At 36.8% G+C, this 26678-nt stretch overlaps 2 protein-coding genes across 9 annotated transcripts in view; one reads left to right on the plus strand and one right to left on the minus strand.

Annotated features, from left to right (window-relative positions):
* The window catches only part of GANC (glucosidase alpha, neutral C), a 64230-nt gene extending 51267 nt beyond the window's left edge, over positions 1-12963 (minus strand). The window contains exons 1-5 of one of the 2 annotated variants that reach the window (XM_072962606.1): positions 12774-12963; positions 11958-12113; positions 10598-10660; positions 8852-8960; positions 851-978 (exon numbers count right to left, since the gene is read on the minus strand). In XM_072962606.1, the coding sequence (XP_072818707.1) occupies positions 851-978; positions 8852-8960; positions 10598-10660; positions 11958-11986 (329 nt within the window). In that variant the 5' untranslated portion in view covers positions 11987-12113; positions 12774-12963. Of the gene's footprint in view, positions 1-850; positions 979-8851; positions 8961-10597; positions 10661-11957; positions 12114-12671 lie in introns of both variants that reach the window. The other variant, XM_006201687.4, reaches the window with a different exon arrangement.
* A 51-nt stretch (positions 12964-13014) lies between these two features.
* TMEM87A (transmembrane protein 87A) overlaps positions 13015-26678 on the plus strand; it is a 36182-nt gene continuing 22518 nt past the window's right edge. For 3 of the 7 annotated variants that reach the window (XR_012073362.1, XM_015237169.3, XM_072962609.1), the window contains exons 1-6: positions 13017-13225; positions 14476-14536; positions 17076-17161; positions 19712-19825; positions 21851-21904; positions 21984-22028. Coding sequence is in view for 5 of the 7 variants with exons in the window: in XM_015237169.3 (XP_015092655.1) it covers positions 13082-13225; positions 14476-14536; positions 17076-17161; positions 19712-19825; positions 21851-21904; positions 21984-22028 (504 nt within the window). In the remaining 2 variants the exon portion in view is untranslated. Of the gene's footprint in view, positions 13226-14475; positions 14537-17075; positions 17162-19711; positions 19826-21850; positions 21905-21983; positions 22029-26678 lie in introns of all 7 variants that reach the window. The other 4 variants (XR_012073363.1, XM_072962610.1, XM_006201685.4 and 1 more) reach the window with 4 other exon arrangements.

The following is a 26678-nucleotide window of genomic DNA, read 5'->3' on the forward strand; positions in this document are numbered from 1 at the left end:
TCCTGTTTCCTAAGTTCTTGGCATATAGTAGCAGCTCAGTGATATATTTTTAAATATATAAAATATTTTAAAATATATAAAAATTTTAAATATAAAAATTTAAATTTTTTAATAGTTTTACCACAGCTGAATTAATTTATCCTTATAATTTATTAACTTTTTAAAGATTTTCATGGAAAAATAATCTACATAAAGCTATGATAATGATATAAGGAAAATTAAGGCATTTGGCATAATCTTATATTCCTTTAGGGAAATAATATGAAAAAATAACAAAAACCAACAGGCAGAACAGAGTTGAAATATCACTGGAAAATGTACTCAGAACTGATGCAGATTCTGCAGGTACATGAAAAATGCTTTAATTCCCAGAGATATTTTTCACTTAGACACTGATTATTAATTTATCTCTGACTCTAAGTCAAATTACATGTTAGACTTCTGAGACTAGAGTTAATTAAAAGTGAGTCAGTCTAATAAATGACTGTAAGCGTGGGAGTTTGGCTAGTGTATTAGACCTCTGGAGACTTGGTGCTAATCTGAATGAGTAAATTAAATAGCTCTCTTGTAACCTAAGTCTGGCTGATAAACCATCTACTTTGTGAGGAGGAGAGCAGGGATCAGAAGCTCTTCTCCCCATTAATATATGCTGATGAGTCAAATGGCAGATGAAGAGAAAACAGAATGAATAACATACAAAATGGATAAATATTACCCCAAATAACTGAACTCTGCAAGTGGTTGTATCTTGGAATAAACAAAATATGAGGCTCATACAAAATCTAGTACTGAAGGCATGACAGAAGAACATACTGAGGGTGTATCCAAGGTAGTGTGTTCCTTGGCTTACCTTACAGTGCTTGGCTTGCTTGTGAGGACATCGGGAACTTCATACCTGGGCTTCAGGGGTGTTTCTTCATTGATTTTAAGCCTGAAAATATTTCCCTCTATACCATAAACTTCAGCTAGGAGAGGAACCTGGGGACACACACATAAGATTAGTTTCAACAGATTACTCAGGTCAGTTCTACAAATGACAATAATTACAAAACTATGTTTAAATTATTACAGGCCAAGCAAATTGGAGAACAATGGCAATCATGAAGGAAAAAACTCCCCGATCTATGTATGTACTTGCTTGGCTCTACCTGTAGGAGAAACAAGCACCTTCTATGTGTTCTGTGGTTAGGCAAACATCTCACTGTCCAGACCAGACTGGTAAGAGTGAAAGGAGTCTCTCTTAATAATTACAGTGGATGACAAGCATAAACTGAAGCTGCTCTTGGAAAGTTGGGACATACGGCCCAATGTATGTATGATAGACTACAGATATCTTGAGAGTTTGATGTTAAAATAAGGGTAACTGGATTCCAGCTGAATGAAACATGAAGAGTAACAAGCCAGCAAATAGAAAAGAACAGAGTAAAATGATGGTCATTGGAGTTCTCCAGTGTAGATGAATGAGGCTCCCTGCACTAAAATCAAGGCACTTCATATACAACTGAGAATAAGTCTGGGGAATTTTCTTAAGACACTAGAGAATTTAGATAAAATTCTGCCTATAATGAAAGATGAAAGCAACACAGAATTACAAAGATAACATATAATTTGAAAAATAAAACACAAAACAACAACAAACTCTGAGGGTAAAAAATGGCTGGATTTAGGTTTCAAAATCAGGCATCAAGATCAGAAAAATATTTTAAGACAGTGGTTTTCAATGATATGCCCTGCTGCACAGTAGATTGCAAATTATTAAGTGTAATGCCAAATTCTGGTTACAACTGGGTCGGTGTGTTACTACAATGTCTGTTAAATGAGAGGCTAAGCTGGGTAGGCTGTGTGATATAATACAGAACAGGGCTGATGTGGTGCAAGTAAGATACAGAAAGCAGGGAGACTATCAAAGCAGCACCAAAAAACCAAACCAAACCAAACCAAACCAAACCAAACAACGATGTTACTAGAACATTGCTTCTTCAGAATACAAGCAAGTAGTCAGGGCACTTAAACAGTGACGGGTAAATAGTGGTAAATAGCTGCTTCTATAGACACTCTTAAATCAGGGTTATGATGTAGTAGTGATCATACAGTAATTATTTTTCTCCAGCTTGAGATATAATTGACACATTGTGTAAGTTTAAGTTGTACAACTCGCTGATTTGACACATACCTTGCAAAATGATCACCACCATAGTGTTAGCTAACATCTGAATCAGGTCAATAATTACCATTTCCTCTTTGTGGCGAAAACACTTAAGATCTATTCTTTTAGCAACTTTCAAGTATGTAATAGAGTATTATTATCTACAATCACTATGCTATACATTAGCTCTCCAGAAGTTATTCATCTTATAGTTGGAAGTTTGTACTCTTTGGCCAACGCCTCCCCGTTTCCCCCACTCCTAATCATACTGTAATTACTGCTTATACATTTAATGTTCTTTGGTATACTTGAAATACTTCCAAGTGTGCCATCAGAATTCTAAGGTTTGAAAATGTGTCCAAATATAAAGCTGAAATCTTGTTAGATTATGTATTCTCACCCAAGTTGGACATATATTTCCACTGCTCTCTCAAATCTAATTCAACTAACATTTACTTGGCATTTAATATTGTGATTTGCTGATGGCTATGAAAAAGAGGGCTAAACTCTTAGGGAGAGTGCAATTTAGAGATGATACACATATGTGGTTAACTGTAAAGCATTTTATAAGTGCTGAGACAGGACAAGGACAGTGCTGTGGAAGAACAAGGAAGGGGAATGTTGATGATTATAAGGAGAGGGGTTCTGGGGCCTCTTTCTGGAGAAGAATGGACTTGAGCACGGCCCTCGGGGATTAGTAGGACTCAGGGTAAGCAAAATTGGCCAACAACTTCCTAAGCAGAGGGCACATACATTGTCTGCCTATTTATGACTAACAAATTGCATCTAGTTTATGCACTCAGAGATCCTCCCATTAAGCCAAAGATGGGTTATTCTGTACTGTTCTTGAGGCTGCAGCCTAAGAAAGAATCCTAATTATATGAGAGAAGGCAGCAATAACCTTGCTTTTCCCATAGTGACCTTATGCACCCAAACATACAAAGAGTCAAAACCTCATTTTGTTTTCATTTTAACTTAATTAAGCAAGCCATTTTTCTAATAGATAACCCTTTTCAAAATCAATATCCACATTCATTCTCATCTCTTATTATTATCAACAGCTTCATATTCTAAGCACATAATTTCCTTAGACCTTAGAATACATATGTTCCTATGATCTGGCCCATGCTATTTTATTGGCTTAAAATTTTTTTAAATAGCAGTGGACTCTCAGAAGTCCAGCAGGTAAAGCCACTTGGGTTGAAGGCAGCAGGAAGTGGCTTAGAGCCTCTACCTTTGAGCCCACTCCCCTCCCTGTATTCAGCCCTGAAACACCTCCACGGAAACCTCCAGGCTCTGTGGATGACAGTTTATAAACCACTTCCCTGGGTTTCTTAACTGCTGATTATTGCCAAATTCTTCCACCAAAACCTTGCTCTGTCAGAAAGTCTGGATATGAACGTTATAGTCTTCCATCTAAAATGTTAAGAATTTCTAGCTATTTCTGTTCTCCAGGGAACTGTTTGGACATTTATCTTAAAATAATACACAAATAAATTATTGAATCTCTCCCTAATAGTGATGATTAAAAATGACAATGAAAAATACATTAAGTTATAGAAGTTAGATTGCCTAAACTAAGAATTATTTAGTGTTAGTAACTTAGATATAGCAGGTACATCCAAATTACAGCAAGATGGATTTTAAGTAAAATAAGTGAATAAACATATTAATTATACATTTTAAATAAGGTGAAACAGCATAGGTTTTGATCCCCTAGAAAAATTTAAGATGTGTAAATGTCCTTAAAAGATTTAAGATGAAATAAATTTTCAGAGAAAGGAATACATTTTGGAGGTTCCTTTTAATACAAGCCTCTAGTTGGCTTTTCATTCAGAGGCTAACCTCTCATAGTCGGGGAGAATATAAATTCCCTTTTCCTATCTTATTTCTCCCATACTCAATAAAAATAAAACCTGGTAGTTTGCCATCCATAAGTCTAGTATTTTTTGGTCACAAGGGCAAAAATATCAGACAGCTTATAAAAATCATGCCTTGTCTGTATATTCAAGCAGTGGATTGATCACAATTATGTTAAAACAAAACTTTTTTTCATTTCACTCAGTACTAATAAGAGATTGTAACTGAGTTAACAGAACAGACCTAGAACACATATTTAAATGGTGGTGGGTATTAAGAAGGGAAATTATGATTCCACCAACTTCTCCTTGATAGGTAGATCTTGCTTTTCCTCTGGCACCAGGTCTCTCTACTCTAAGGAACAGTTAACCTAAAAGGCCTAAAAGGGTGAGCAACAACCTCTCCTGGCTATTGGTCAAGACCTCCCGGGATTCAGAGAACGGTCTAAGAGTTCATTAAATTTTGTAGGGCACTAACTGCCCCTTCCATAGTTGCAGCCAGCTGGTTTATTGCAAGCACTGATTCTCTCCGGCTAATGTTGGCAAGTTCACGCTGGGCATTAGCCTGTTCCCCGAGGACAATTAACCAGTCCAGGTGTGCTTCCGATTGTTTGGCCAGTTCCCAACTTAGCTGCCTGTTCCTGGCCATTTCTGCAGAAACAGTCCTGCCTTACAAGCGGTAGTCATTCCTCATCTGCTGAGGAGGTGGCTGGTTGGGCAAAGTCCCATGCTCATGAGGCTTAGATGAAAAGGTACTTCATGGAGGTGCTCAGAGATATCCTTGTGTCCTTAGAGAAGTTGCTAGAAGTGTTGTCTCTGGTGAAAACTTGCAAACAGGCTGTAAACATTTTGCCAAATGGTCATCCATGTCATGAAAAAGCGTAAAAATTAGCAATATGAAGTAGGTCAAAAATATAGGTCTGTTCCAAATAGCCTTGTTAGCAGTGCTTTTTAGCAACACTAAGAAGACAGCATAAATTTCCCTGCTGTGATGTCACAAGACTAGATCTTCTCTATTCTCATTCCAGGTCAAATTTTCACTGAAGGTAAAAAACTGGTAATAGTTGGGGAAAAAAAAGAATTCTAAAAAAGCAGTCAACCCTTTACTGGTAACTCCTTTAAGATTTTTTTCTGAAAGCTTATTTATCAAATATCTACCTGATTATTTTGTCATCAGAAATAGGACCCTATCTGAGAAAACTTATGCATTTAAACCTGCAATCAGCTTTTCTTCAAAGCCTCCATGTCCTGATCTGGAGACAACACACAGGACAAGACTTTAGTTTGTTTTGTTACATTATTGTGTCTCAGGAATCATGTGTGCTATGGACTAAATTGTGTTGTTCTCCCCCCTCACCCTTGTCTAACCCTCCAAGTGTGTTTAAGCCCTAACTCTCAATGTGACGGCATCTGGAGATGGGGCCTTTACAGGAGGTGATAGGCTTTGATGAGGTCATAAGGGTGGAGTCATGATGGAATTACTGCCTTTACAGGAAGAGACCAGAGAGTTAGCTCTCTCTCCACCACATGAATATACAGCTGACCCTTGTACAACAAGGATTTGAACTGCATAGGTTCACTTACATGTAGTTTTTTCTATAAATACATACATATGTCTAATAAATACCTACTACAGTACCCTATGACCCTTGCTTGGTTAAATCTGTGGATGCAGAACCATATCAATGAGGCCAACTGTGAAGTTACACTTGGATTTTTGACTGTGTGGTGTGTCAGCACCCCAACCCCTGCATTGTTCAAGGGTCAACTGTACAGTAAGGAGGTGGCAGTCTACAAGCCAGGAAGTGACACCTAGATCCTGGCAGATTCTAGAACCGTGAAAAAGAAATGTCTGTTAAGACACCCAGCCTGTGGTATTTTGCTATGGCAGTGTGAGCTAAGACAATGCTGAATGAAGCAGGGTTCTGTTTCCTGGTTGCTTAGTAAGGGGCAGGTTGGGGGAAGGGAACTGGGAAAAAAGACTTCAAAAATTAACCACAGACCTTGACAAAAGAAAGTTACTGCTTTAAGAGTTTTACTGGTGTAGGGCAGGTAGGCACTGACAGTGCTGGGTTCGTCAGAATCTGCCTCATCAGTGAAATCTAAGAACTGCAGCTGTGAGCTGAACATGATCCTCCTAGACTCTGGTCTGTCTCTCTCAACCTGAAATAAAAAGCTATCATTCTGAATAGGTGGATGTATGCAGCTTTTTAAAACTCTCCAGACCATCCATAACATATCCTACTGTGAAATCTCCCATTAAACAGCCATTGCAGCCCTGCAACAACCTCTACTGGAGGTTCCTTGACTATTCAGTGAGGAGGACACAAGGTTCAGACAACTTTAGAAAGTACTGTCTGGATCTCTGTTGTCCCTATCAAACTGACAGAAGGCAGGAAACCTTAAGTCCTTATTAGTTATCCCATCTCCAAGTGACAAAGAGGATAGTAGTGAAGTTCAGCTCGGAATTTTAAGGTGATCTCCCAAAACATATACATGTGTATGCATCTGCCTGAGGTCAGAGCATGCAGATTTCCTGTGCAGCCCTGTTATTTCCAATACCTGAACATGGAGTCTGTTCCAGGGGGTCTTCAAAGTTCTCAGTCTTGGGAGCTGTGTTGCTGACGTCTTGGATAACTTGCACTTGCTTGCTGGGCTCCTCAGCTCCCTTCTGAGCCACATGCTGTCTTGTGCTGAGCTCCCATGGGTCTTCCTGGATTGTGGCTTCTCTTCCTTTGAGAGCATCCAGATCTGATGGGCTCTGGCTCTGATACCTGAACTGAACAGCATTGTTGCTCCCATTTTCAGGATCCAAATAGAGGTGTGTATAGAGAAAATTACCTATAGTCCTGTAAAAGACCATGTGAACAGATCCACTACTAACTTCACTGGTATGGAGCTGCATTGAGAATTTGCATTTTGGCCCACACTGGTATTCAGAGTGCTTTAGTCTCATTTTCTCCGCCTCAGCACATATCCACGACAATGGACTGTTCAGGTGCTCAATATACTGAGCCTCCCCAAGGATGGAAGGGGATTCTTGCCCTGACCATGGGACAGCTACAACTCTCTGGGGTTAGACACATCAGAGACAAGAAGGAAAATGGGCAAATGACAAGAAAAATGAGAAAGGAAGAGACCTGAATGCTGGTATTAGGCCAACTGACTCCTGGAAGGTCTCTGGTAGACTCTGCATTTCCTGGAGCCAAATGCTTCTGCTGACCCTGAATACAGGGGTTTGGCTGTGTATACGGCTATTAGACCTCATGCAGATGGCAGGCGCTCCTGGGGAAGGAAATGAGTTTTCCCATGAACAGCTATCAAACATGGCTAGAAAACGATGTTCAGTTTGGGAGACTTGGATCAGCAGTTGAGGAACTATGACTTCAGGGGTATCAAGCTGTGAACTCAAAGGTCTCAAAGATGCCAAACAAGAGGGAAAATTCCTCCAGAAAAAAATGGGTAGTATAAAAAGCTAACCATCCCAGCTGTGTAGTTAAGAGAAGTGAACTAAATGTGCTGCTACCACAACTACATCCTTAAGTAACCAGAAGTTGAGAACAGGGGATGGGGATAGAGAACACAGAACTGGTGATATGATTTTGGCTCCTATTTTGAATTCAGGCAAGAAAGCTATGTTAGAGGATTCCACATCTCAAGAAATGACTAAAATCTCTAAAACTTCATATGGAAGGCAGCCTTCCTTGCTGTACAATTGCTCCTCCCGCCAAGGAATAAAATTGGGACTCTCCACTAAGTTAAAGGCCTTACTTATCAGTGTTACAGAGAACCCCTTGATGTTGTGAGATTCCTCAGGGTAGCACTATGCGGCAAGCACAGTGGCAGTCACAGGGAGACCTCTCACAACTCTGCCGTGACAGTGGGCATGTCTTCTCAGTCTGCTTCCCAGAACTGAGACTTATTCGTGAGTTGGTGGAGTTACTAAGCTGTTATGGGACCTACATTGCATATCTTTAATGATGTCTTTCAGTTACATGAATTACCAATTAAACCAGAATGGTCTGGGAGGACTTAGAAGCTTAGGATGCCTTTTGAAGATGGGGGAGGATGTGAGCGAAGGCCAGACTGGAAGCATTAGCTACTTGTGCATAACCACACTTCCCAGCCCAGTCCACAGCACTTTCTCTGACTGGCCCATCTGTACAGCCCATCAAGTAGTGTGAGAACTTGAGAGATGAGAAAAAGTCCTTAGAATATACTGCTCTTACCCTTTCAGTATGTAATAGATATGGTGATCTGTCAATGAAGCAGCCCAGGAGATGGAACTTTTGTGACCTCAGTTTTCCAACTGCACAGTCCACTGTTCCTCTTGCCCACTCACATTCTGAGGTTTGGACATTGACTGAATCTGTGTCCTGCTCAGGCTGCATGCTCAACTGTATGTTGTGTAATAGTGATAGAAAGAGTGTGGGTGCTTGAAAAAGTCTACAGACGCAGGTGAAAATTCTGGTTACTAGCTGTAACTAGTAAAAATTTGGTTACTAGCTGTGACTTTGAGCAAGTGACTTTTTAGATTTCAGTATTTCCTTATCTGAAAATTGGGGATAATGTAATGTACTTCTTAGCTGTATTCTGAAGATTAATTAAAAGGAAACAACATTTGTAAAACATCTAGGAAAGTAACTGATACACAGGCAATCTATATGTTGATATTCATATTACTTTTAAAGTAGTATTAGTATAGATAAAAAAAAAGACATTACTTCTCTCACAAAGTTTATTTTTGAAGCATTCGTAGTTTAATTAGCCTTGTGGAAACTGACTTCATTCAACCCCAGTAAATAAAGAAACAAATAGTTCTCTGTAGAAAATACTTTTATCTCACCTTAGCTACTTCGTTGATAATTTGAAACCTGGTGCTGTCTTTGCCTGTTGTGACTGAATCTAGTAATGCCTGATAGGCAGCCTTCTCGGTGAGCCGCTGTTTCTGACGCCTACAGATATGGAGTACAGAGATGTCTGAGAATCATTTGTCACTGTCAGCATCCAAATGACTATATTACCACGTAGAAGTCATTAAAAATCACTTCGATAGTAAGTGAATTGGGCACAGACAGTATTAGTACTCTAATAAAGCACAAATGGGAATATGTTAGAGAGCTAATAAAATACTACTACTACTACTAAAATTGTTCAACATAACACTGTTCCAGGATGGTATTTTGTTCCCTTTATTGAGAAGGTGGGGCAGTTTTCATAACATACATTTATTAACTTGATGATTTCCTTTCTCTTTCTATGAATGTACACTTCAATAGAAACTCAATAAATTTTAGTGGAAATCCAATATAATCCAGTGGTTTGACAAGGTGACCAGGAGTTCACTACAGAATTCCCACTAAGGTACGTGTTCACAATTAAAATGATATGATTTTCTTCCTCTAGAGTAGTGTGAATAAATTAGAAAGTTGTAATGATACAATTTTTGGTGATTTCGGTTTCAGGATCACATAAAGGTAGACACTAAAAAAAAAGATTTTACAAAAATATTTTGAGGCTCTGGGGAAACAGGCAATCATATAGTGGTGATCACAGTACAGAACAGTACAATCTCTATGGAGGGATATCTGGTAATAGTTGAAATTACAAATACATTTACTCTTTGACCTAGTAATCCCACTCCTGGAAATTCATCCTATAAATATACCTGCATGTGTAGGAAATGACATATGGTATAGCTTTTCACTGTGGCAGTAACATTATAGCAAAAGACTGAAAACAACCCAAGGGTTTAGCAATAGGACAGAAACTGAACAAATTATAATACAATTTACCCAATGGAATACTATACAGCTATGAAAGAGGACAATCTCTATATACACATGCACAGCTCTTCAAAATAAATTATGAAGCAGAAAAAAAAGAAGTATACAACAGTGTATATAGAAAACTACCTGGTGTGAGAATGGCAGTGATATAAGAATATATACATTTACAAGGGGGGAGGATATAGCTCGGTGGTAGAGTGCATGCCTAGCATGCACGAGGTCCTGGGTTCAATCCCCAGTACCTCTATTAAGAAAATAAAATAAAATAAGTAAATAAGTAAACCTAATTACCCACCAAATGCAAAAAATTAAAAGAATATATATATTCACAAAAAGAAATACTGGAAGGATAAGTAAGAAATTAATAAATCTGGTTACAGACAGGGACAAGATGTGGAATGGAGTAGAAGGGGACAGGAATGAGAGTAGCACTTTTCAGTGTGTATCTTTTTATATTATTTGATTCTTGAACCATGTAAAAGTATTATCTATTCAAAGATTCAAAATTTTCACATCAGTTTAAAAACACTTTGACTTTTAAAATGAAATACCTGTTTATTAAATCAGTAATATTAATTATAATATACAATTATATATAGTTAACTATAATTATATTAATAATAGAATACAGTCATAAGTTGAAGTAGTAAAAGTGAATGTCTCTTGTGTGATAAATTCCTTAAACATTCAGTTTCCTAATTGTTTCTTTAGAAAGCCTATGAGTTCTCATAAATTTATTTAAACATCAGTTTTGAAATATTTTCAGAAATGTTTCACATAGGTCATACATTTCCTCTCCTTACCTGTAGAAAGCAATCTTGCTGCAGTCTTTGAAAATGGTTTTATCCACAGCTTCATCTTCAACACTAAGTAAAAACACATTTTAAGAAACTTATTTTTACATAGGGTTTGTGAATACAATACCTTCTCTTTAACTGTAGTATAAATATGGGAAGTAAACTACCATAATGCAAAATTGTGTCATGGCCATAACATAACACGACAATGTGTGTGCTGCGGAACAACATGCTTCTCTAAACCACTCAAGGTAAACAACAAAATGTGAAGTTCTGGGACTATTCTGAAAGCTATGGAAAAAGAGCATTGTCACTCATGAGGAAGGGTTCTTTTAAAATAATGACTGAAGGCTATAATGACAACAATACAATCTGAAGGAGCAAAACCAAAAAACCCCAAAGCAAACAAACAAGAACAACCTACCCACCTATTTATTCAACAAAATACTTTCAGAATATTCTTATTGAGTGCTGGGCTCTGAGGAAGATATAAAGGATTGTGTCCAAGCTTTCTTTGAGAGCCTAACCAACATCACAAATCTACCTGACATATGCTATAATGACATATGTGCAAGGTGCTTGAAAAAGAGTAGAAACAAACAGATGGAGAAGGAAAATCTTTTGCTTTTTAAGAAGATGCTGACAATCTAGGGGCCAATGTTTTTTTAAAATGGAGTTTCAGAAAAGCTGTTCTGGAATATAACATGAATAAGATGTATGCATATTGCTACTTGAGTATATGTATTTAATATATGCTGATGCAAACAATTGCAAACTATAAGGGAAAAAACTGACTTTCAAGCAGAGTCATAGTGAATACATCATGTCAGCATGCCCATGATTATGTAGGAAGCTATGATTGAACACTAATTTCAAACTATTATGAAAACAAGCCTAGACAAGTATACTTGGCCATACTAAAATATCATTTTCATGGAAGTAATCAAATCCTTCATTGACTCAGTCTTTGTTACTGTTTCTTTTAATCAAGTGTGCAAAGATTAGAGAAATTTGCAGTCTCCAGTTTTGAAGAATGAGCTCTGGAAAGACATAGGAAGAGGTGTATATAGCTGAACTTGGAAAGCAACATGCTTGAAATTCATGTGTTAAGAGTTCTGATCACAATTCTACCAGTTTTGTTAATGATCCTGAAAGTATTTTATGAGGGACTAGCTATTAATATCAACTAATTTCCTGGGAGAATTGAAAAAAAAAAGGTAAAGATTAAGTGCACAAATATCAAACATGCAAATAAGTGCAATCAAACAATCAATAAAAACCGCAAGACCAGAATGCTGTTTTCAGGTACTATCCTCTGCCTCCGTGGGCCCTGCAGTCAGTCCCTGCAGGACCACTGGGCCTTTACCTGATTTCCTCTTTCCCAGCTGCTTCCATCGCTTCCCAGTCACTTCACAGGCTCTTAGACCAGGGTCCCGGGTGATCTTTTTAAAATGCCAGTTGTCACTCTTCCTAAATTTCTACCAACACTTCACCACCGTCAAGTTTCTGGGACTTCCAGGTCCTTAAGGAATGACAAATGGACACTTGCTCCTGGTACTTCCAGCCCAAACTATCGTTTCTACAGGGATTTATTCGGCAAATTTTTCCTGGTTATGAGTTGCTGATGAGGAACGGCTTTCATTAGGAACCGAAAAGGCTTTTGCCTCGGAGGGGGCGTGTACTCAAAGAGCCCTAGAGGGTGGAACTCAATAGCGTGAGAACCAGGAATTACCCAACCTGCCTGATTGGGACGAAGCTTCTGCAGATCTACTTGAGTGATGGTCACGCCACAGATATTGAAAACTGACCCACTCTCTCCCGGTTTTTAGTTTTGAGTAAGAAGTGCCAGCCAGGTTGTTGCTAGGTTGATGTTCTCTAGTCAAACTCTACATCTATGCTCTTCAGGGTTAGAAGGGGCTTTTAAAAGTGGTTGTCACACCTTCCAGTTTATTACTATTACTATTATGCCATCCAGTTTAGGAATCGCTTATACGCCACCACTGCCAAATTCCAGTCTTTGCTTAAATACCTTCGGAAATCGAGACTCACTACTGGACATTAAATAGGCAGCCAGACTTACGGCTTTCCCAGACTTCCGGCCCCGGCGTCTGACTTTGACTCGGGTCAAAAAGGATGAGGTACTGGGACGAATGGGTGGAGGAGAGAGCCAAAAGGTTCTTGCCTGGTCCCCAAACCCTTTATGGGCTAGGAGAAAAGAGAAGAGTCGACAGAGTCGGAGATGGCCTTTAGCGACGATCCTAAAGCTCCAAGGTGACTAGGTTACCACAAGACGACGCCTGCGCAGTAGGTCCACAGCCTCACACCACGCCGTGACAACTGCCTGAGGGAGGGGCCGCGGATTTGCAAAACAAACAAATCCCAGAGGTTTCGAGGACCCGGATGATCCCGCCCCCAGAGCGGAGCCGGAAGAGGGCGGGACGAACCGGAAGAAGGTGAAATGCTTTGGGTAGGCACTCCAAGGCTGTGAAGATGGCGGCAGCTGCGTGGCTTCAGGTGCTGCCTGTCATTCTTCTTCTTCTGGGGGCTCAGAGGTCCCCACTGTCGCTTTTCAGTGTAGGACCGGCACCCGTCGCTGCTGCCGACCGATCCAAGTGGCACATTCCGATAACGTCGGTGAGTGTTCACTTCACAAGCAACTGAGCCCGGAGGAGCAAGAGGTGGGGCTACGGCGGCCCAAGGGGTTCATGAATATTCCGCAAAAGTCCGCTTCCTAAGGGGTGGGATTGTCGGGATCATGTGTGTACTAGAGAACAGGGACTCACCTCCCTGGAGCGGAAAGCCGTGCACTTCTGTGGGTGGATTAGCAGGAATGTCAGGGTCATCTCAGGACCGGAGAGTGGTGGTGGAGCGATTTCTTACCAGGAAAGTCAGAGAACTTTCTTTGCCTGACTAGAGACGTATAAACTTGATGTATGAGTGGAGAGTGGTTTCTCTTTCAGCTGAAGTTCCACAAAATCTTGTGACTTCGGGTTAGAATGAGAGGGATATGTAAATAGGCTTCTTTCTTTCTTTCTATGCACTTGTTTGTTACTGGGTAATTCTACGTACGAAGTGTGAGGTCGTTTGAACTTTGAAATGGTTATTATAAGCTTTGCCATGTGATTAGGAAGCCTAGGTATTTAAAACTGATTTCTAACATGAGAATGGCTAAAACGGAAGAAACAGTACTCTAAAATTTGTTAGGGTAAGATGAGTCTTTGGACAATTAACTAGATGAGTTGGCCCTTTCTGCCCTTTACCACCCTTTTAAAAGCTCATTTGAGTAAGAGCCATAGTCTTGTGAGCTGACAAAATCAAATGCTGGCAGGAAATGCCCAAAAGCTTAAGTCTTATTAAAACTACAGTGACCTTTTTGTTTTGTTCTGCTCTCCTCACTGGTTGTCATGTCATGAGCTTTTATGTGCAAGCATTATAGCTTTTGTTCACTTGGTGAAGATCTTCAGGTTTTCAATTTTAGGTATTTATTTGTTACTTGTGAAATAGTTAAATCTGGCCATCTGCTCATAGAATAGTTTTATTTGAAGAAAGGATTGGTTATTCTGGATGGTGATTAGTGAGTAAAGGAAATGAGCTGATTAAGGAGTACCTTCCATGAAGATTTAAGTTAGGTTAGGATTTCTAGCAGCCTTCCTTCTAGAGTCCTTGCTTGGTGGCCTGTAGGGGGGAAATCATGTCTCTGCACCAAGACTCAAAATCCTGCAGTTTGGATTATGGTTGAATTTTACTAAAAGGAAGGATATTGATGCCGTGTGTGTGTGTGGACTTGAACATTTTATAGATAAAGATTTTTATACCAGTTGTATTCGGCCTTGGGAATTAAAGTGATCTGGTGCTAATTATCTTTCTCTTCTTTATTTTTGCAGGGGAAAAATTATTTTGGTTTTGGGAAGATTCTCTTCAAAAATACCACTATCTTCCTGAAATGTGAGTTTTTGCATTTCATGAAGCTTTTATTCGCGTTTTTGAGTGATCTTTAAACTTTTAAGTTACCTGGTTTCTACCTCTGATGATTTACTCTCAACATAAGTTCTGAAATTTAATAGTCCAGCACTATCTAGGTATAAACATATGTAGTATATCTAAGGTCCTGTCATTGCATAATCTTCAGAATTCTTACTTGTGTGAACTTTATTTTCTAGTTTTTCAATATACATTTAACACAGATTATGTTGGTTGATTGCCTGCATGGTGTTTTAATCTTTTCTGAGTCATGGAGATACCGATTTTGCTTTTGTGTGCTTGTTAGATGTTTACTGGACACATGACTAGGTTTGTCAGACCATTGGCTTTGTGCAAATATGTTCAGTAAAGCTTTTGTTTGCAGAAGGAGTATTTTACCGCTTGGGTCTTTGGAAGAGGAAACTCAAAGATAATTACCAGGAAATAGGGATTATGTAGAACAAAACCAGTCTGTCCAGTGGGAAAACCACTGTATCTAAATCCAAAATACCCCATTGTGTATTAAAGAAAAGCTTCCTTTTATTTCTAAAACTGGCCTTATTTTAAAGAATGATCATGGGCAACTCCATTTCAAGATCAAGGATTAAAAATCCAGATCATTCATGTGTGCGCCTATGCATATTTCTATGAAAGTGCTAAGTTATAAGTCATAGTTGGATGATTGTATTCTTTTAATCATTTAGTAAGTAAAAGCTGCTATGTGCCAAGCACCAGAAGGAAAGTGATAGAAAAGTGTTAGAAAAGACCCTCTTACTGAGCTTACAATCTAGTGGGACAGAGAGGGCAAGGAGAATTTCTATGAAGAATATACTGTGTCCGTGAAAGTAGGATCTGATTAATGATTGAAGTTTGATTTAAATCAGAGCTACTCTGACACACTGGTCTTTCTTGTGAAGTTGGCTTACTAGATAAGAATAACTTTTAGGGAGAGCAATATTTTGTCTTTTGGAATTACCTGACGGCTTGTATACCAGTCTATCCTTTTATTATGTATAGTTTCTTCTCACCGGTATTTTGTTCTGCTGGTTTTTCTAATGGTTTTTGGCCAGGCTGCTTATTTTGAAGCATCTACATTTCATTTCATTTTGGGGGACTTGCAGCTTCTTAAAATTTGTATTGTCTTTCACTTTGTTACTTCTGTGTTTTCTCATACTTACCTTGTCTATGATTTTATGTTTTTGTGGGTATAGTATACTATAGATGTCTGTGAACATGGCAGGACCTTTTTCATTGTCTCTTAAAGCCATTCATTTAAAGTTCTATGTCTTTTAACATAAATAGTATTTTTTGCAGACACATTTCCCTACAAATCTCCTGTTTAGGGGTTTCTTACTTTTATTTAATTAATCCCTTCTCTGTATGGTCCTTCTGAGTAGTTTACAACAAGATTGCAGAATCCTCTTTATCATTTCCATGAATTTTGTGCAACTCATCAGATTTTTGTGTATTTTAACTGAGCCATATAAAGTGTGTCACTTAAAAATTAGGTTGAGGAAACAACTTAAAGAAAAGGGAAAGGTTATAATTTTAGGTGTTCTTTTGTTAAGAACCAAAAGTGAGTTCCGAGATGCAATCATGTTTATCTTTGTCATATTCGCGCGAAGTAGGAGCTAATATATTTTCCCTCTTCAGCTGGGATCAAAGATAAGAGGGAATACTGATTTCCCCCAGGTGAGATGACTAATCACATCAGTCATTTAGTCAGATTTACACTCTCAAGTCTTCAGGCTACTGCTTTGGTCCACTAGAATATCATGTTCCAAATTATGTTTAATGAGTTATTTGAAGCTTCTATGATTTCATGAGGTTTCTTGAGACCTCTCTTAAGGTGGATTTTGAAAAGAATCTAATGCTCTTTTATCTTTGCTTTTACTGTTCCTACCCTCCCCAGCCAGGTTTACTTTTTGTTAATAGTTCTTTTCTATCCAGTTTTGATATCTTTCAAGGGTTAAGCCATGAATTTTTCCCTCAGTGAAACTATTTTGAATATTGTCTTGTTGACATCTGCAGTGTTGTCATTCCTTGACTCTTCAACTAGAATCTTTTAAGACTTTTCTTAAGAGTCTTCAGTTACTTCTTCCCTTCTGTCCCCTCTTTCGCCTAACAAAGTAGTGCCTACAGTTTTGTGTACTTAAGTGCTCTGCTCAACAAATATTTAAATGGTAATACAAGACCAGTTTTAACTCAGGACTGCTTTATCACTTCTGGGTTCTTCCGAGAAGAGAACCAGAAATGGAGATTTTAAGGCATAAAAATAGATCCACAGTTTCAAAGGTTGAAAACAGCTTAACTGGTATGTCTATAAGCAACAATTCTAGTTTTTAAGTGAAGAATATCCAGTTCTTTTTACATTTATTACTTCATTACCTTCTGTTTGGAGAAGGGCTAGTCTTTGAAGTATCTTAATTTAGCAGGAAATAAGTGGGATGTGGGGGTAACAGTTTAAGAAAAAATGCTTTATTTGAGAATTGTCTTTTATTCACAAAACTTTCTTCTTTTATAGTTGATGGAGAACCTTGTGATGTCTCTTTGAATATAACCTGGTATCTGAAAAGTGCTAACTGTTACAATGAAATATACAACTTCAAGGTACGGAACATAAAAAGTACAGACTTCTCTTGGCGTTTAGAGATCATCAGGTCCCCACCTGATAGAGGAAGGAGTGTCACAGAGCTCTGGAGAAGAGCTGAAACTAGAATCATGCTTCCCAATTTGCAGACGTACTTGTACTATCAACTCTCAAACTTTTTGGCCTCAGAACTGTATTACGTTCTTAAAAGTTCTTGTAGAACCCAAAAAGCCTTTATTCATATGGGTTACTATATTAGAAACTAAAACAAAAATACACAAATATGTATTAATTTATTTTAAAATAGCAATGGTAAACTCATTGCATGTTAATATAAAAAGCATATTTTTAAATAAAAATGTATCTTTTTCAAAAAACAAAGAATGGTGTTTTGTATTTTTGCAAATCTATTTCATGCCTGGTGTAATAGAAGATAGCTGAATTCTTAGACCTCCTTCACTCATTCTATTGTGATATGTTATTTTGGTTGAAGTATATGCACAAAATGTGGCCTCACACAAATACATAGTTGTAAAAGGGAATGACATTTTAATAGTGCTTCCAGATAGTCCTAGATACTGTTATTGATTCTATACCCAGACATAAGAAGTGGAGTTTTTAAAGGTTAGTTGCAGCGTGGAATCTGAAACTGTATCAGTGAACTTTTTTGTGCTCTGTTACTTTAAAATAAATGGGTATGTCTTGTACTTTGAATGGTCTTTACCCATGTCTGATTTTACATCACCTTTCATTGGTCATTCAGAAAATATTGGTTGACTGAATTATGTAAAACTTACAGGTATTAATTCATTTTACAATTAACTCAAAATTACATTTGCTAATATCACCTTTCATTCATATCTGAAACTCCTGAAGTATTGGAAGCTGTTAACCTCATGGTGAGGAACATGCAAGTTTTCCAAAATGCCAGTTTTTGCTTGAAAGCTCAACTTTTATCATTGACAATGAATATTATCAGTTGTCTTCCTTGAAATGACAGCCTCCCTTTGGCTATTTTCAAAGCAATACCTCCCAGATAACCAAGTCTGAATAACTATGTTGGTTATTCTTTCAAGTAAATGAAAAAAGTAGATAGTTAAGCTTATAAGTTCCAACAGTTGTAAAGTGCTTTATCTTAAGACAGTCGTTTATAGTATTTTGCATACTTTTTATTTTGTCTGATAGATATTTTAAAAGGCATTCAAAGGTCTAGATTTAATGAGTAACAACTTTTACTGCTATATCAAGGACATTCTTATGTAAAAGTGGCTTTTTTTTTTTCTCGGCTGCAAGTTTGTGAAGAGTACAATGACTACTAATAGAGCTGGGGGCCACTGATAAGGGGCAGCAATTCAGTGCATCATTACTTTTGCACTATCAGTACAAAGGAAATAACAGGTGATGATGAAGATAAAAATAGTTTTGACCTTTTAGACCTCATGAAAGCATCCCATGGGCCACACTTTTGGAATTGCCATGGTACACTGTACTTGTGCAGTGAAGATATGGCTCCTAGGTGGAGTTTTAGGCCTTTTCCATTCTGTTTTCATCCCCCATTTGCATCTTTTCTTTCTTTTCTTTTCTTTTCTTTTCTTTTCTTTTCTTCTCTTTCTTTCTTTCTTTCTTTCACATTTCCTCTATTATTCTGGAAGTTTCTTTTAAAAAATAATAGGACTAGTCTTTAAAAAATGTCCACCATCCAGTTGGTTTTCTAAACTTTAAGCATTTGAAATTTCTGCCCAGTGTTAGGGTTTTACATTATCTTTTCTGCAGTATTGGTGATTGTGTTTTACCTTTGTTATACAACTTTGGGAAGATTGATGGGGAGGACTAAAAGAACTGAAGAATTTAGAGAGAATTGAGAGTATCTCTAGAATATGATTTGGAATATCTTGATTGTTTTTTCCTAATTGACCACTAATTGATTTTACGGTTAAAAATGTAAACACGTTTGAAACTTGTGATAAATTGGTCAAGAGCTAACAGATTCAGTCTTCATAGGTAGTAGAAGTTAAGAATTAAAAATTATTCTGAATTGCCATAGGACAGAATTATGGAAATGATGAGATAGTTGGAGATGTGAAATTGGAACTTAGGAAAAAGGTGAGATTAGGAATGTTGGTATGGGAGAAAAATCAGAACTGTTGGGTGAAGCCATGGAAATAATGAGTTTTTTGAGAGTATCAGTAGTAGGCTGTGAATGGCTGCAGTAGCTTTGTGCTGTAGCTTATGAGCACAAGTATTTTTTGTTGTTGGCTTTGTTAATTTAATCAAGTAACTCTTGTAAATATGTTTTCTTATAACAAAACCCTCTGACTTCTGGTGGTTTCCCAGTCTTTCTAGAACTTTTAGAGAAACTACCCTTTGTGAGTCATAGATCAGAATTCTGTACTTTAAAGTCTAATACTGTTAGATTTTTGGATGCTATTATGTAGAGTCTTTATGTGATGATACTAATTTTTGAAATAGCAAATCCAAAACTATATTTGTACTGTAGGCAATACATTATCTTTTAAATATCTTGCTTTTAAAAGTAAGTTAAATACTTTGTATTTTCTCTGTTTTTCCAGACAGAAGAAGTGGAGACATACTTGGAAAATCTTAAGGAAAAAAAAGACGTGTCTGGGAAGTATCAAACATCATCAAAATTATTCCAGAACTGCAGTGAACTCTTTAAAACACAGGTAATGAATGTTGATAGTTGTTGGAGGGAAATAGAAGAAGTGAAAACTGTGATGTCTGTATTTTTGGTGACATCCATTTTCCATTCTTCAGTTCTTTCTTCTGACAGAAATAAGTTAGAAGCATGTTCTCATAGGTCCGTAATTGGCCACTTAAATATTCATCTCATCAAAGAAAAGATGTGCTTTCCTTTGTATGTAAACAACAAGCCCCCAATTTTTTTTTATTATAGTAAAATGTACATAACAAAATAGACCATTTTAACCATTTTTAAATACGCCATTTAGTGACACTAAGTACTTGCACATTGTTGTGCAACTGTCACCACTAGCCATCTCCGGAATGTTTTCATCATCTGCAGCTGGTACTTCATAACCATTAGATAATAACAACATCCACCCCTACCCCCACTTCCCTGGTAACAGCTATTCTATTTTGTCTCCATGAATTTGACTGTTCTACGTATCTCAAAGAAGTAAAACCATACAATATTTTTTTGGCTTCTTTAACTTAGTTTAGTAAAATGTTTTCAGTTTTCATCCATATAGCATGTATCAGAATTTCGTTCCTTTTTAAGGTTGAATAATATTCCATTGTACGTATATACCACTTCTTTTTTATCCATTCATCCGTTGATGGACTTTTGAAACCCCCAATTTTTAATTCTCTTGTTCTCTCATCTCATTGATAGGTCCCCAGAAAAATCAGCACTTTCAGATTTTACTACTATAGACCTGAAATCAAAGGGTTGAATTATACTCCTTTTTTTGAATAGAGGGGAAGAGGTGAATAATATTGTGTAGTTTAATGCTTACATGTATGTAATCTTATAAATGGGGTTTATATTATAAAATCCTTTCCTTAGCAGCAGGATCTGACCCCAGTTTTTTGATAGAAAAATTATTTATTTTATAGGTGTTGAAAATAGTTATTTTAACCATGGCCTTTGCTTTGTCCTTATTGCATTTAAATACTGCTTCAGAATATTTAGCAACTTGCCTTGAAGAGGCAAGGAGTTCTTGGAAAGCTCAGTTGTCTGTCTAGTTACTGGAAGTAAAGTTTATTGGTAAGAAGGCTTTAATAATTAGGAATTGATAAGCAAGTGAAGTAATTGATAATTGAACTGTAAGGGTTGAGTTCTTGTCATAGCATAGATTTTATGACTTGGAAGAAAAAGAAAATAGCTTTAAAATAGTGGAAGAATGGCAGAGAAAGAAAGCTCAGCACAACACATTGTTAAGTAGGGGATTTTCTGTTGGTTTTCCAAATTTATCCCCCAGGCCAGAAGGATTGGCTAATCTTTCTTGGATTTGACTGTGGAAAGTTATCTGTTGTATACTGTTGCCCAAGGTTCACTACTTTTAGATCTATAATCTTTCCAGGGTTTTGGCATAAATCCCTATTCATCAGGTTTCCTCTCCTCTCTAATGTAATAGAGTTGAAATACATGCCCTAATTACTCAGACTGGATAATGACTCATTTGCTGATAACAGGTAAGAAAGGTAATTAGTGTAGATTTTTTACTGGCATGGAGTATGTTGTGGAAGGAGCAGTGGACCCCAGAATTAGGAATCTGAGGATTGTTTCTGCATCTAACGCTTTAGAGCTTTGAGCCACATTTCCCCCATCTGTAGAAGGAGAGGGAACTATAAGATCCCTATCCTAAGTGTATGTCTTCTAGCTAAGGTTTTATCATTCTTAAAATACCTATAATCTTAGAGAAAAATTGAGTGGCCAGTTTGGTTTGGTAATAGTTTTTAGTTCCCAGCAGGGATTTATTCACTTATTTGTGGTTAATTAGAAGTATTTCGTCTGTTACTATGTTTACTATTATAATATGTTTTGCTTTAACTGTGTCTGTGGATTTTGAGCTACGCTTTTCTTTTACTATTGTTTATATTTAATTTTTTTGTGTAGGTATATTTTTATTGAAGTATAGTCAGTTTACAGTGTGTCCATTTCTGGTGTACAGCATAATGCTTCAGTCATACATATATTTAATTTTAGTTTTATATTTGTTTCATAGAGCTTTTCCGGAGATTTTGTGCATCGATTGCCTCTTTTAGGAGAGAAACAGGAGGTAACTGTTTTTCTTGTCATTTATTTCTGAGAGTAAATAGAAATTCTGAATTAATATTCTTTTTTTTGTTTGTTTGAAGGCTAAGGAGAATGGAACAAATCTTACCTTTACTGGAGACAAAACTGTAAGTGTGGTAAGGAATTCAGGGCATTGAACACATTTCAGTTTTGCTACGTTTGTGTATTTTGAATTCTTATGCTGACATTTAAAAAGAAACTTAAGAATGGAAGCTATACATCAAAATGTTAATAATGGTTATCTCTGGATGATATTATAAGTGATTTTTATTTTCTGTATTTCCCATGTTTGTTACAATCAGTCTATTGTTTTGTAATTATCACCCTATAAATATTGTAAATAGGAAGAAACTTTTAAGAAAGAACCTTAAACTCCATCAAAAATTATCTTGCAGTTGAATACAGTTGGAAGCGTTTGGAATATCGGAATAAGATTGAAGACTATAAATATGCCTAAAGTTTTCATAGTTTACTTTTCTAAATCATAGTAACTCCTAAAAGCTTTGCCAATAAAAATACAGAAGTAAGACAATTATCAGTTTTGGATCATGCTTTTTACAAAACTGGCTAAAGTTTTAAATTTTATAGCAACTTTATTAAGACATACATATCTCAAAATTTACCCTTTTAAAACATACAATTAAGAACTTTTTAGTATTCACAAGTGTGACGATCCATTACTGCCTAATTCCAGAACCTCATCACCCCAGAAAGTAACCACACAGTCATTAGCAGTCACTCCCCATTCCAGTCTTTCCCCAGCTCTAGGCAGCTACTGTTCTTTCTGTCTGTAGATTTGCCTGTTCTGTTCATTTCATATAAATGGAGTCATACAATTTGTGGTCTGTGTCTGACTTCTTTCACAATTTAAAACTGTCTTAACTTCTACTTCCTTCTTATACAGAGCCTTAAGATTAGTCAGAAGTGAGTGATTAGGGCCTACTCAGGTCTCTCTTGGGCATGTGTGCACAGACCCGCACGTATGTGCACAACCCTACATGTGCCTATGGTCTTCCAGACTTCCAGGAATGTTTTGGAGTTTTTCAAGACCCCTATGGACATCTCATTTCCAATTTTCCTTTTAAGTTTTTAGTCAGCCTCTTGATATCCTCACCTGGTAATGTCACCTCATTCAGCTGTGATCTTTTTCGGTTGCTGCTGAGTGTTTTTGGGAGTGCCCTGAGAACAGAGTCTTTCCCACTGAATGAGCACTGAGTCAGGTCATATAAAAGATAATCCCTGAGATTGGAGCTTTTCAGTACCTAGCAAACCACTCTAATGAATGGGCATTAGGGGACCTCCAAACTTGTTCTGTTTTCCAGCAGCTGCCAAACACTGTTTTTTCACAATCGTTACAGTTTTGAGAACTTTGATTTCAAGGAGCTTAGGAAAGGGTCATGGGGTTAGGGTGGGCAAAAACATTACAAGCTTGCTTTTCTTACTGAGATTCAGGTGTTTTTCTTGAGGAAACACTTCTGGGATGGATTGCAAATCTGTAGTTAATTTCCAGAGTTCCAAAAAAGTTGATTTTCATAGTTTTTGCCTATATTCTTGTTGCTTTTATGGGTGAGTGTATTTTCAGAGGTCCTTAGTCTGCCATTCCAGAAGTGTCCCCACTCTCCATGTCCTGATTATAGTTGTACAGAATTTTAACCTAAAAATAGGTTAGTATGGCAGGCTTCGTTTTTTTTTTCTCCAAAAACAACATCCATTAGGTTTTTTCCTATTCACTGGCAAATATTTAGAAAATATACATAAATGAAAAGAAGAAAATAATTATCTGTAATACTACTACACACTGATAGACTATAAACTGTCTTCTAGTCTTTTGTCTGTGTGCATACTTATGTTTAATTTATTTAAAAATGAGAATCTTACTGCAGCTTTTTAAATTTTAGCAAATACAACATGGACATCTTTCCAGTTCAGTGAATATTGTATGGCATCATTATTTCGCATAGAATTTTATTGTATGAATACATTGCAATTTGTTAACGAATTCTTTGTTCTTGGACATTTATGTTTTCATTATCTTGCAGTTGTAAACAGTACTGCAGTGAATATCTTGTAGATACATTTGTTTTAGATTTTTTTTTTCTGGTGTCAAAGGAATTCTGTGTTGGTGAACATTTTGCTTTTATAACTTAAAAATCTTTTGTAATTTTATTTTTTAGCACTTTGGTGTGCTAATATTCAGTGGTCTTCTGCATGGCATACTTTTAAGTTCTACTGAAGGCTTGAGCCCTATTCCCAGTAAGAATCTGCTGAAAAGATGACCCTGTTGAATATCACCAATAATATTTAGAAATATTTAGTCAATTTATAGTCAAAAGAAGTCAAAGAATTATCTGTCCTTTGATCATTCTTCCTGAAATTGAATCTAAGAGGATACTTTATAATCCTGTTTAAAGGATACTAATAAGTTCAGTACTTCTACCCCCTTTTCTTAAAACTCTGATAAAACGTGTTTTTTAGAGGAAAGGGTCTCTTCCTGTCCCTTCCCCTAAGAAAAGATTTAATATTTTGATTGAGTTTTCTGGTTTGATTTAAGCAGTAATGTGATATATTTACCATTATTTTTTTTTTAGTTAATAGGTTTTATTTTTTGAAGTGGTTTTAGGTTTACAACAAAATTGAGCAGAAAGCTCAGAGAAGTCCCATGTACCACCCCCAACACATGCATACTCACACTTCCCCACCATTAACATCCTATACCCGTGTAGTACATTTGTTAGAATTGGTAAGCCAGCATTGCCACATCATTATCAACCAAAGCCTATAGTTTACTTGAGGGTTAGTTCTTTGTATTATTCATTCTTTGCATTTTAACAAATGGATAATGAGAGATATATACCATTATAATAGAATACAGAACAGTTTCATTGCCTTAAAAAATTCCCTATACTTCACTTACTCATCCCTCCTTATCCCCAAGCCCTGGCAATCATTGATTTTTTTTTTTTAACTATGTCCACAGTTTTGCATTTTCCAGAATGTCATATAGTTAGAGTCATATAGAGTCTTTTCAGATTGGTGTCTTTCACTTAGTAATATGCATTTAAGATTTCTCCATGCCTTCTTGTGGCTTAATAACTCCTTTCTTTTTATTACTGAATAATACTTCACTGTCTGAATGTACCACAGTTTATCCATTCACTTATTAAAAGACACCTATTGAAAGAGCTCGTAATAGTATCAGGTAAGATTGATGTGAGGATTAAAGAATGTAATCAATATTACATGTTTAAGCAGAATGCCTGGCCTATAAATGTTATTTCTACAAGGTCAGAATATCTATATTCCAGAGTTAAGTGTAAACTTTGTCAAATCTTGGAATATGACAATCAGTCCCTTTGAGATTTGTAAGAGGTAATTTTAGGATATATCAAATTAATAGCAGAGAAACTTATTACACCAAAGTTTTATTGGTTAATGAACAGTTAAGTTCAGGAAAAGTTCAGTTAATTATAGATAAGTAGGACATGATATATCTATAACTTTGGAGCTGTAAAGTTTTCTCACAAACCATCCCTGAATTTTGTCAGAGCCTGTCAGGCAGAAATAAATCAACGTATGTTTCAACATGACATTTCTGTTCTTAAGTTACTGAGATAGTCTAGTAAATGTATAGCTGAAGAATCATTTAATCTGCTTTATTTGACACTTCTAATTTGTGTCATGGAATATAATTTTTGAACTCTTGTTTAGACTTTTCTTGGATTGTAGGGTAATTTTAACATTTGAGAAAAGCTGTGGCTCCATAGGAAGATACATAAATGTGCAGAATCTGTTTTTCAATCATTATTATTGAGGGGGTTTCATAAATCAGTGAAACTTACCCAGAGGTCTCAGGATAAAAGTTCCTTTTAAGACAGAAAGTAATAAATTGCAAGTCTAAGTAGCAGTACCTCCTTTCAGACATGAGGAAGAAGCAGCCAGTTATTTTCTATGTTCATCTTTTTTGTCTTTCTGTTTTAGTCTTGCTTTTGTGAAGGTCCATAGTCCATCTAGCATGTAAGACAACAAATCCTTTCATGGCTCTTTGCTAGTGCTGTGCTGGCCTTGGAATAGGTAAACAGTTCTAAATATGGAGGCTGTTAACTCTTACTTCCTTGACCTGGGGAAACAGTGACTCTTGCTTTCCATATAGATTAGCCAAGATTAAATTTTTTGTATAAATGTGAGACCTTACCAGCAGAAATTGTGGTGATCTTGGGAAGAACATTGAACACAGGGAATTAGATTCAGCAGTTGGTGTTTTTATAATTCACTGATGTCATCATGGGCAGTTTTTTCAAGTATTTTAAGTTAAATCTCTTTAGTTTGGGATATCTGTGTAAAATACAATCTAGCATCCTAGCATGGCTTAAAGAGATTCAATTTAGTGATTTAAGTTGAGGTTTTCCTTGTTAAAAAAAGTTAAACGTGTATAACAAGATACAAGATGTCCTGCCTTTCAGTAATTTACAATCTAGCCTACTTTATTGTATGCACTGCAAGCCTATTTTCTTGTGCCTACTGTTTTAAGGAGTAAAAGTGAAAGACTCAACCATGTTTCTGGGTATATTCTGGAACAAAGTTTTTGTTTTGTTTTGTTTTTGTGGTTTTTTGGTCAGTGGAGGTATTGGGGATTGAACCCAGGACCTCGTGCATGCTAAGCATGCACTCTACCACTGAGCTGTACCCCATCCCCTGGAAAACAATTTTCATATTGTATCATTAACCTGTGTTCTTAATTCTTAAGACTGGAAGATTTG

This window comes from Vicugna pacos, chromosome 6 (genome assembly GCF_048564905.1).
Source record: "Vicugna pacos chromosome 6, VicPac4, whole genome shotgun sequence".
Classification (NCBI taxonomy): Eukaryota; Metazoa; Chordata; class Mammalia; order Artiodactyla; family Camelidae; genus Vicugna; species Vicugna pacos.